The sequence below is a fragment of the Equus quagga genome, chromosome 3 (assembly GCF_021613505.1).
Source record: "Equus quagga isolate Etosha38 chromosome 3, UCLA_HA_Equagga_1.0, whole genome shotgun sequence".
In the NCBI taxonomy this organism is placed as follows: domain Eukaryota; kingdom Metazoa; phylum Chordata; class Mammalia; order Perissodactyla; family Equidae; genus Equus; species Equus quagga.
In genome coordinates, this window is record NC_060269.1 from 98,909,549 (window position 1) to 98,921,743 (window position 12,195).

Sequence of the window (12,195 nt, forward strand, 5' to 3'; positions counted from 1 at the left end):
TATTAAAAAAAAAAACACAAAACCCTATAAACATTTTGTGAAAACTTTGCCAGTCGATGGACAAATAATATAAGGGTTTAGAAAATTAATAATAACATATAAACTCTCTGTGTTAGCTTCAATGTACTGCAACGATGTGCAAAATATCTTGCACCTCACCATATAGAAGAACCGCAGTTTTCTGTGTAGTCGTTAGATTGAGTACCCAGAAGATATCTCACTCTATTTCTCTGCTTTCAGACAGCATGGAAAGAGCTGAGTATCCTAATCTCAAAAATCTACAGAAAATCTTACCGAGCTTGCTTTGTTAATTAGCAGTAACAACACTTACTTAAGTGGAGGCATTCTCTCATGTAATTTTAATATAGCTTTTTTCCACATAGACCCACTTCATCTTAGTTGGACTCTAGTGTAAAGCCAGAACACTTAATTAAGTTTCTGACTTGAAGGTAACCTATACTCTCCTATAAGAGAATCCAGTTTATGGACGGTAACTGCTAATTTGCTAGATCTCTCTCTCCTTCAAGAAATCCTATTGAGTCCCATTGAAAATGGCGAATCCTACTCTCATTTTTTTTTAATGGTAATTTTCAGTCTTTTGTACTTCAAGGTAACCCCCAAATGTTTTGTAGCACTGAGTTGAGAATTACAGAAAAAAACACACAGTTCTGAAGTTAACAATTTAGTGCTACTTCAAAATACAGGCACTGGTATAACTGTAGGAGTTGGTTAGCTATTTAATTAAGTTTATCATACATTTATTGAATGGTCGACTATTGCCACATCTCTGATTTTGAACCTTTGCCTCTCCAAGAGAACACATTGACTACATTCAATAGTTCTAAATAGGCAACTATTTTATCCTGAGTTCCATTAAATTAGAGCTCCTCGAGCTACCAAGAGAAAAATCAAGGCATAAATGCAATGTAATCTGATTATAATTCTGAATGCTTTGCTAGTAAAATAGCTGTAACTTGATGCCATATAAAGCAACACTTGGAAAAATTTAAAATTTTAATTGCTCCCTTATTTCTGTATAAACCCCAGGAAGACTCTGATCTTTTATTACCATCCAGAGTTTCCAAGCAAAAATATTTAAAGACTTGAAGAAAAACAGAAAGATTATAAAAAACAGTGGAAGGTAAACAACAATATCTCTTTCTGTCAATTGGGTACTAACAGTTAAATATATTAATTGTTAAGCCAAACTTTATCAAGGAAAGAAAGAAGCCTATTTACGAGGCTAAGCAAAGATAAGGGTGCAATGAACAATCCCAAATCAAGAAAAAGGAGGGAAATCAAGGAACATGAGGAATAATTTTCCCTCACGTCTTGTCCCATGGTAGAACTAGTCTTCTAAAAGCAAATGATTAAATGAAAAAATCCTGGATGTCTGAATTTATTCTTGTAAGATATTGGTTTTCCTCTAAGGAAAAAACTGTGGGAACAACACTGCCTTGTGCACAGCCCAAGCATGAACTAGATGCCCTAGTAGGGCTTTTCCATTTCGAATTTCTTGACCATTGTATTCATAAATTTTCCTGTTTAATTTTCTTTTCTTTTAATGGGACTTCCAAAAACTTGTGTGAAAAAGGTCCAAGTTGGAAATAGTTTATTCACTGATAGAAGGAGGAAAAGAAAACCTATTCATTTCACTCTGTTAAGCAGAGACAGTAAATATTCACTCCCTCATTCATTCAGCAAACATTCTTTGAGTGCCTACTATGTGCCAGGCTCTATTCCATGTGTATAAAAGGTTAGTATGCTAACACCCAACCAACCTAATGCCTTGGTTAAAAAAATAATAATAATAGTAATGTGCATACCGCATGCTTGATTCTCAGATCCACAAATGAAAAGTCAGTATTACGTAAAACAAGGGAGGGTGCTATGTGGGAGGAAGACTTTTGTCCTCAGTGAGCAATAAAGTAATTCTATATGCGCTACTATCAGCCAGCCCCATTTTCTCATTTTGCAAGTCTTGTGGCTATGTTCTTTGAGGCTACAGAGGGTGCAAAGGTGGAGAAGATGGCCAATAGGCCCAGCTTTCACGGTCCTATAGTGGTGAATCCCACGTACCTACTCTAATATTTCTCTGTGTTAGTTGTAGGTGTCAAGAATCCCAGGACCTGGAATAAAGCTCATTATCAGGTAAGGGAAAAAAGGACATGATTTTCCCTGGACATGCTCAGGGTGTAGTAGTTAAGTTCTCTGCAACTTCTATGGGATGGAAATTGTGCTAATACTTGTAATTGAAAGGGAATAAAGCAGAGGTCAATGCCCTCATGGAACTTTGAATTTAGAGGAGGTGGACATAAACCTAGCCAATTATGATGCAATCAAGTTTTGTGGTTACACTCTGAACAAACTTGAATAGAGAATTTCTCAGATTTACTTGACCATGGGAAAAAAATTATAATCTATCTAATGAATATTGACAAGAGGTCATTAGATATATCAAAAGTGTGGGAAAGTACTTCATTAAAATTAAAAACTTCTCTGTGAAAGACAAGGTCAACAGAATGAGAAGACAAAACACAGACTGGGAGAAAATATTTGCAAAAAATCTTTTGCAAATAAAAGAAAAATAAAGGACTGCTATCTAAAATATACAAAGAACTCTTAGAAGTCAACAAAAAGAAAACAGGCAATCCAATTAAAAAGTGGGCCAAAGACCTTAATAGAGACCTTACCAAAGAAGATATACAGATGGCAAATAAGCATATGAAAGATGTTCCACCTCATGCTATGAGTGAAATGTAAATTAAAACAACAATGAGATACCACAACACACCTATTAGAATGGCCAAAATCTGGAAACTGACAGCAAATGCTGCCTAGGATATGAAGCAACTCTCATTCATTGCTGGTGAGAATGCAAAATAGTGCAGCCATTTTGGAAGACGGTTTGGCAATGTCTTACAAAATTGTACTCTTACCATATGATCCACCAATCATGCTTCTTGGTATTTACCCAAAGGAGTTTAAAACTTGCATCCACACAAAAACCTGCACATAGATGCTTCTAGCAGTTTTATTTGTAACTGTCAAAACTTGGAAGCAACCAAGATGTCCTTCAGTAGGTGAATGGATAAATAAACTGCGGTACATCCAGACAATGGAATATTACTCAGTGCTAAAAAGAAATGAGTTATCAAGCTATGCAAAGACATGGAGAAACCTTAAATGCATATTGCTAAGTGAAAAAAGCCAATCTAAAAAGGCTACATACTTCATGATCCCAATTATATGACATTCTAGAAAAGGCCAAGCTATGGAGACAGTAAAAAAGATCAGTGGTTGCCATGCGTTGGGGGTTGGAGAGGGATGAATAGGTGGAGCTCAGAGGATTTTTAGGGCAGTGAAAACACTCTGTATGATATTATAATGATGGATACACATCATTATACATTTGTCCAAATCCACAGAATGTACAAAAACAAGAGTGAATCATAACATCAACTGTAGGTTGGGTGATTATGATGTGTCAATGTAAGTTCATCAGTGTAGGTTCGTCACCCTTTTATTACACTTTGGGGAATGTTGATAATAAGTGAGCCTAGCATGCACAGAGGTGGAGGGTATATGGGAAATCTTTGTATCTCCCCCTCAGTCCTCCTGTAAGCTTTAAACTGCTCTACAAAAATAAAGTCAATTTAAAAAGTATGGGAAAAGTAAACAGGAAAAACAATAACAAACTTAGAAATGAATTCTTTGTTGCAAGAAGTGACACAATTTTTAACTATATGTTTAATGCACCATAAAGATTGGGTATCAAAATGTCAAGTTATGACAAGATACACAACATTGACCATCGGCCTCAAACAGAAAACACACACCTCTCTGCTTAGTTAATTGCTGCCAATACAAGGATGCACAGATTAAAACGTCCATATAGCAACTGATTTCATGAAACTTTAAGTCTTAAAAGGGATGATTTCACATTTAGAGGGACTATAGGCATCTGATTACCTTTGAAATTATTTCTCTACTTAAAACATACTTTGGAAGAGAATATACTACAAGCATTGGTTTAGTATTTTTGTGGAGCACCTCTTAGCATCTCCTGTAATATGATCTCATTTGCTTTGCAGACAGGAAGAGGAAGGGTATAACTGAAAAATCATCAGGAACAAGTGTGCAGACATGAGTGTGGGAAAGAACGCTGTAGCTGGAGGCAAAGAAACACGGAGGGAAGGGGAGAGATTTGATGCTAGGCAGGCAGTAGATGTCAGTTTGTGGAAGAAATTCACTGATTCTTTGCCTTTGATTCCTAACATTTCCTCTAGCAAAATTAAAAGTTCATCACATTTTAGCTGTTTGTAATTTTCTACTTTTCTTAGAACTTGCCATATTTCCTTATCAGTGAGCCATCTGTACACATGCCATAGAGTTTCATCTAAAAAAAGTCTGTATTTAAGCCCTCACTATGTTCTAGACAATGTGGTAGATAGTTTACATGTAAGATTATGCTAGTTTTCATAAGCATTTCACAAAAGCAGTATTATTAAACTGATTTTAGAGTTGAGAAAACTGAGGCTGAATCTGCATGTGAATCCTACCTATCTGACTCAAAGTTCATTTTACTCGAATAATTGGTCTTTGTAATGGCATTTCCCCAAGTGCGTTCCTCAGAGGATAAAGCATGAGAAAAAAAGCATTCTGTGGTTACATCAGTATGAGGACCAAAGTGCACATCTTCCTTTTGAAGACTCACAATGCATTTAGGATATTAAAATCCCTGTGTAGCGCAGAAATAAAGAAATCTGTTTCATTTTGTTTATCTGAGTATTTCACAAACTTTAGTTGACTCTCAGAAAACTCTTTTTTTTTTTTTTTTGTAAAATATTTAACATTCCAGGACATACTTTGGGAAGTTTTGTCTTAGAGTATATTGGGAGATCCTATTAATCAGAACTCAACTCATTTAGAATGCAAGAAATAGAAATCTTATCATGTGCTCTCAGATCAACATTTGTCAGAATGAGCGTCATGACTCATTGGGTTGGGAAATCAATGAAGTGGATACTGACCAGTATTTGGGGGGAGGAACCCCAAAAGAAAACAAATAGGATAGAAAATATCAGGGTTGTTGCATGCAGTAAGTACTGAATCATGAAATTTTTACTGAGTCACAATGTAAAATACATTTCTTTCTGTGGTCATGGCCAAAAATGTCTAAAGCCACTGCTTTCATGAAAGTCACATGAATTGCTTGTTGTGGCAGGAGTTTCGGGGATAACAAATGTCTGAACTTTGTAAAATTAACACAAAAAGGACTACTGTAATGCATGGCTAAATATAGTATTTGTTATTACTCAAAATTAGAGGATTTTAGAGCTGAAATATCTCATAGTGGGAAAACCAAAATAGAATTTTAGTGACATGTCAAGGTCAGACAGCTGTTAGCTGGGCCTAGAACCCAGGTTTTCTGATTTGTATTCTAGTATTCTTTTTCTTGTCAGCAAAAATTGACATAATTTTTATTTATAGAACATGAGGATTATTTCTTTTTAATGAAGAAGAAAACTAGGCACAAAATTCAGCAAATCACTCCCAGATAGCAAGTCTGTGACCAGTTACAAAAGTGCTGAAGGCTTTAATTGATGGAAAAAAGTAATGTAGAGATACTTCAGTGCTGGAGTCTAATTATAATTCCAATTAATAATTAACTAATTAATCTAATCCCTCGATTACTAGGTGGGGCCATTCAGTTATCTGGTTTCTCATTTGGGCAGTAAGTGTTCTGTATACATGATTTTGAAAAGACAGCAGATAATACATCAGTGAACACAAAATCTTACAAAGTGTAAGTTAAAGAGGCAACCTTTAAATAATGAATCAAAGTACAGGAAACCCTTCAAACTCACACCGTTTTTCAAAAAGAAAAGGAACTATGACATGGAAGCATCCCTTAGCAAAACAAACATTAGCTTCTACGCATTTTATTTTAGACAGGCCTCTGCAAGACTCTTTCCAGCTGAAGTCTTGAAGCTTATACCTAAATTTGTGCCTATTCACGCTTCTTTCATCATCTGTTCTTGGGAGGGAGTGTTAGAAACTGGTCAGCACAGGTTGGAGGGAGCTCCTTTCCCATCCCTCTGCTCCCTGGAAAGCGCCCACAGGAGTCAACCCCAGGGAAGTAGGCTTGGGCTTGAATCCCAGCAAACTTGTCTCCAGTCTCGGGAGCCAATGGTGTCATCTTCTCCCAGGAAGCTCCAAGCCACACTGGGCAGAAATCATTTGATAACTTAATCTGGGTGAGAGGAAGAGACGCTGAGGCCTGTGTACTCTAGTGATAAACGGCCGCATCCGGGTGAGTCAAGGAAGAGATATGATATCTTTTCAAACTAATATAAACGAATAAAGCATAAACAAGAACTTAAAGGGGGGAGGGACCACCCCCACAAAACGTGGGAAGCGACTGGTGTCTGGAGGGGAGAGAACCAAGACGTTAAGACCTGGGGGTTCCAGGAGGTCTCTGCTGGCTGACGTTTTCCCGGCTGGGAGGGCAGTGGAGGTCGGAGGAGGTGACTTTCCTAAAGTCCAGGACCGCCGCTGGACCCTCCTCCTTCCTATAATTAACTCAACAGCCATCCCACCAGGCCAGACCGGCGCTCTCCCGGCAGCTCCCCTGGACCGCCGCCTCCCGTCGGTCGCCCGCCTCGCGGGGAAGGAGGGGGTCCCGAGGGTGGCTCGAGCACGGGCCACGGCAGCCTCCGCGCGGTTTCAAACCCTGACCTTGCCCGGGGCCGGCGCCGGCTCCGGCTCCAGCCTCCCCACTCCTCCCGGTCCTCCCGCGCCGGCGGCGCCCGCCCCGGCCTCCCGGGCGGGCGAGGGGGGCGCGGGCCCCGGCCCCGCGTGACGTGGGCGCCGCGCGGGAGGGGTGCCCGGGGGCTCGGGCCGCCTTATTAGCGCCCTGCGGGTCGCCGGCCGAGAGCAGACGGCCGCTCTGCGAGCCACGGGAGCCGGCGAGCGGCCCCCTCCTCGCACCGCCTCCGCCTCCTCCCCTCCGCTCCTCCCGCCCCACCTCTGCGCGAGCGGCGGAGTCGCCCTCTCCCTGCCTCTTTCTCCCGCTCCCGCTCGCTCGTCTCTCTCGCTGATACTTCCCCCTGCTGTGCTCCACGGAACCCAAGCATTCTCAGCGCTAACCTTAGGGACCAATGGTGCTCGAAAAGCCTAGAAAAAGCCGCTTTGGGCAGAGATAGTTGGAAGCCCCTCGTCCCTTCCCCCTCTCCCGGCGCAGCTCGTGCCCGGCGCAGCACCTTCTCGCTCCTGCACGCTCTGTTTGGGAGGACGGGGTGAGAAGGTGAAGTGGAAAGAACTGCAGAGCAGAGGGGGCCCGTCTCAGAGCTCAGATTTCATTTTCATTGAAGCAAAGCACAGAAGAGCAGTTTTTTTTTATTCTGCATTTTTTCCTTTTTAATTTTTTTTTTTTTAAGAAACTTATTTTGGGGGGGTTTGCTCTGGGCATTTGCCTTGCCCAGTAGTTGAAAAGTGAACTCGACTCGTGATGGTTCTCCTGTCACTTTGGTTGATAGCAGCCGCTCTGGTAGAGGTTAGGACTTCAGCTGATGGACAAGTAAGTGGAAAATAATAACAATAAAAAACTCAAACCCAACCTTTTCCCGAAAAAGTTCCTCCCCTCTTTCCCCTCCTCTCTCTCCTCCTCCCCCTCCCACCCTTCCCTGTTATCTGGTGCGTTCAGGAGCGGTGTTTTGAGGGCTGGGCGCAGCGTGCGGGGCGTTTGGGGTGGGCGGTTGAATTGCACGGGAGGGTTTGCCTCCCACTCCGGGAGCCCGGGCTTGTCACACCTAGGGCTTCACCACTTTGCAGCAATCTTAACAATTCCTGGTGACAAACTGCAGCCAGTTCGCATCCTCGCCGGGCCGTCTGGGTTTCCCCTTTCCGGAGGGCGGTCTGGGCGCTTGAATGAAGTTCTGGCCGCCGGGTCCGGGATCCCAGTGCCCCGGTGGCTGCTGCTGGAGTCGAGCTCGCGGGGCTTTCTCTCCTGCTTACTGACTCACAGCTTTTTCGGGCAGCCGGAGGCGGGGGTTTCAGGAAGTCCTTGGGCCGGACAGGGAGCGATCCAGTAGACACGTGTCCTGGGAGGACCGCGGCCGGGCTGGGGTTTGACAGTTGGGGAGGGGGGTTGGGGACGTTTCCTGCCCTGCTTTTTCCTGGGCAGAAGCTGGAGGCGCCTGCCCCTTTTCTCCCCTCCCCCTCTGCACGACTCCTCCTCTTTTTAAAGCTAAGTTGAGTGCAGCTCTGTTTCTTTTCGGCCCAGCCCCCACCCTTTGGAGACTCAAGGTGAAGCCCGATGCTCTGAGAAGAGTCCTTGAGAAGGCTCAGCGGGACAAGCCGAGCCGTTTGTAGTAAATCACATCAGCACAGGGCTGGTGGGACTTTGGGCACAGCATTTCTCTCTGTGAGTTTTTGTAGCTTCTCTGGTCTGCCTGGTCTGACCATAGAGTAAAACATAGAGAATTGTCTAGTTGATTCCTGACCTCAAATATGATACATCAGGCCCCCTTTGTAGGTTTCTTTTTGCACGTATAAATACAGAGACTTTCTTTTCTAATCCTGACCCAGTATCTGGAGTTTTCAGAAAAGAATATTGAGTGTCAGTATTTGTTTTTGTTGGCCTCATAAATGTTAAATTAATATTAAGACGGGCAAACAACTCCCTGCCCCAAATTGTTTTTGAATTGGCTCATGCTCCTGTCACAAGAACCTTCTACAAACGGAGGTGCAGCCTTAGGCACCAATCCCGGTCTCCAGCATTTCCTGATTAGCTAGCTCCTGAAAAGCATTAGTGGTAGAAATAAAACGCACAAGGTGATAAGATGAAACCCAGTAACTGTTTCTTTTTCTTACTTTCCCCCTCCTTTCCAGGCTGGTAATGAAGAAATGGTGCACATAGGTAAGCCTTGTTCTCAGATGTCACTCTTATCTTAGTAGAAAGTAAGGAATGAAGTAAGCTACACAAAATATTCTTTCTGAAATTTCTCCCATTGGTGGTTAAAAAAAAATTTGTAGTCCAGGAATATTTCTGTTCTTCTCTTCGTCTTTTTGGTGAAGGGTCCCACTTTCCTCAGGCTGAGTTTTAGAGTGATGTAAAAATTCTCCTGCTATTGGACTTCTCAAGCATCAATTTATTACTGTCATTGGACAAGGCACTGGTAGGTACTTGGAGGGTGATGTAGGGGCTGGAAGAAGATATGGAGATAATCAAATCAAATCAACTGGTGTGGCATTAGGAAGAACACATTTGATTAGAACAGAAGGCAAAGTATAAGAATGCTACAAAGAAGGGAAACATAAAGTACAGAGGATGGAAATCTTTCTCTAAAAATTTTCCAGCTTTGAATAAACACTCTGATGACTTCTCTTATTCCATCTGCTTTCTAATAATTATCTACTAATGTGCAAGATACTATGAGGGCTTTTGTAAATAACGTCTGAAAACCTCAGTATTCCCTGATGCTGTGGGAATTATTCCCATTTTATGGATGAGAAGACTGAGGCTCAGAGAGTGTGACTTGTAACAGGTCACTCCAAAGTCCATGGTCTTTTTTGAAGCTGTTTATAGTAATATATTTGTTCTGAATTCAGAGACTGAAAGTCATCTGGCGAGAAGCCAGGCTCCATTCAGAGTCTTTTCATACACATTCAACTTGGGTTACTTTGGACAGCTTCTCTTTTTGGCAGAGTATTAGTCTCTGTAAATTCTGTATTTGTCAAGTGATACTGTAAAGTCATCTTTTAGACCACAAGTTTTTATTACTGCAAACACAGTTACACGTCATTGCCCATGTGCTGTGTGCCATGCACAGTGTTAATTGCTGTATGTGCATTTTGTCATCTAATTCTCACAACCACACCATGAGGTGGGGGCACAATGATGCCTATTTTAGATTTGAAGAAAATGAACCTTGAGAAGTTACACAGCTACCTGCTGTAGTGCATAGTGGAGAGCTAGGGGGAACTCCATACATGTAAGCTAGTGGAGGGGCCCCAAGATCCAGGTCCAGAGGTGTCTGTGTAGCTGGACAGCAGCCTATGTCAGAATGCTCCTACTCAGTGCTTAGCATTGTTGGACCTCTTCCCTGGGGTTAGCCCTCCCCAGTAAGAGAAGGACACGGGAGGAGAGGGACTGAGAACTGCTTAAGAATGTAGTGTCTATGAAGAGACATTTGTCATTTGCAGTTGATAGCATTCAGCCATCAATGTATGTTTTTTAAATAAGGATTTTTTTTCACAAATCGGGAAAAGAAAGCTATCTTACTTTTTATTACTTAAGCATCTGATTACTTAAACATCCCAACTTTTCAATATGCAGATTAAGAAGCTGTTTTAAGATTACCCATTCTACCAAAGGAATAAAATATGTTGCTTTGAGTAAATTTTCAGATAGGATCAGCATGGTCTCATGTCAGAGGCCCTGTCTGTACTTTGGTCCCGTCCTTTTGCTGCTGTCGCTTCCTTTGGTGGCCCTTTCCTGCAGGGGAGAAAGTAGTACAGGTGTGCTTCCATTGGCAGGAGGGAGATGAGTGGCAGTGTGGAAGAGAGGAGGGCAGGGCCCTCTTAGGTTGTATTGCTGGAGATTTACTCGCTCCCAATTTCCTCTGCTCTATGGAATTTCTCTTTTATTATTATCATTTGTATTTACCATTTCAAGAAAAGAAATAAAGATAAAAAATAGATTTGACTCACCAGTCTTGTGGTAGCAAAAGTATGGCTTTCATTTGCTTTGACTTATAATCATTTATGGAACTCTTAAGAAGGATTTAAAAATATATTTTCAAAAATCTTGTATACAGTAATGAGACTTCTCTCCCATGTTCCCATGCGTCAAAGGATTGCTAGCTTGCAGGTTTGGTAAAAGGTACTCCTCTACATATAATTAAGTAATTTTTTTCCAATAATTGATTTGAAAGTGGTTTTATATAACTGCCTGGAGGTGCTATTTGATCAATGATGCAATTAGGAAAGGCTAATAAGTCTTGTAGAATTCATTAGTTTATATTTATTGGTCTACAAATTGGCTAGAGAAAATTGTATGGTTTTGAATAATTTCTAGGTAATGTCTCAGGCAGAGATAAATATAAATTAGTAACAAACCACAAATTATTAGGAAGCTAAATTTAAAAACCACTTTCTATTAAAATATAATATGCATGCAGCATAGTGCATGTAAGTGTATACGTTGCTGATTCTGCACGAAGGGAACACCAGCACCTGGATCAGTAAGTAGACCATTCTAAGCGCTTGTGCCACTCTCCTAAGATTATTCCTGCACAAAAGGTAACCACTGTCTTGATTTCTAGCAGGATAGATTAATTTTGCCAGTGTTCTAATGTTTTTTTATAAATAGAATCACACACTATGTACTTTTTAGTATTTGACTTAAGAACTCAATTAAAAAAATATATATGTGATGTGCTTCAACCCTCTAGACTAGGAAGGCTCTTATTTAGGTGGGGAGGAGGCAGGTTGTGATGGGGGCACGTTAGAATATGTATAGGTATGCTACTTATATAGTGTGTCATACGGGATATTGCTTCTTTCCTTCTCTCTCCACCTAGTGGAAAAATGCCCTCTTGTTATGTGGGAAAGTATGATTCACTCTAGAGAAAATGGGCAAATAGGTTTTGAACTGTGACCTAGTTCTCTGTCCTTTGTCAGCCAGAGAGGAGCTATTTACCTACCTATGTACCTACCTATCTACACCCATACATACATACACTGAAACATATGCACTTATGTGCACACATATGTTCATATAGGTACATGTGTGAATGTGTATGTACTGTGTGTATATCTGTGTGTTTCATGAGACCATTAACATACTTCTGTGACTTACCAGGAAACTCATTTCTGACTCAGAATATGGCCTCGGTAGGATGCCTAGGGTAATTGTGGGCAGCTGGCTGGCTGGCCTGATAGGGTAAGGAGGCTTACTCTGTGACACATATGGCTTAGGAAATAATCGTTGTTCTGTAGAAATTGGAGAATCTGAAAAAGAATTCTCTGAGTCCTTTTGTTTCATCAGCCACCACTTTGAGGTTGCCTGAGTATCAGTAGAGAAAAAGTCATTGTGAGACTTTGCTGTTAAGCTGTCTGTCCTTCCCTGCCCCGTCTCTTGGAATTGGGGCATATCCATCTTTCTCTGCCCCAGGTCTGATTCCTGGT

At 41.5% G+C, this 12,195-nt stretch overlaps 1 protein-coding gene across 1 annotated transcript in view; it reads left to right on the forward strand.

Annotated features, from left to right (window-relative positions):
- Positions 1 to 6,607: 6,607 nt before the first annotated feature.
- Positions 6,608 to 12,195, forward strand: part of LOC124236802 (A disintegrin and metalloproteinase with thrombospondin motifs 3-like) — a 184,846-nt gene continuing 179,258 nt past the window's right edge. The window contains exons 1-2 of the mRNA XM_046655751.1: positions 6,608 to 7,582; positions 8,896 to 8,923. Of these exons, the coding sequence (XP_046511707.1) occupies positions 7,514 to 7,582; positions 8,896 to 8,923 (97 nt within the window). The 5' untranslated portion in view covers positions 6,608 to 7,513. The remainder of the gene's footprint in view (positions 7,583 to 8,895; positions 8,924 to 12,195) is intronic.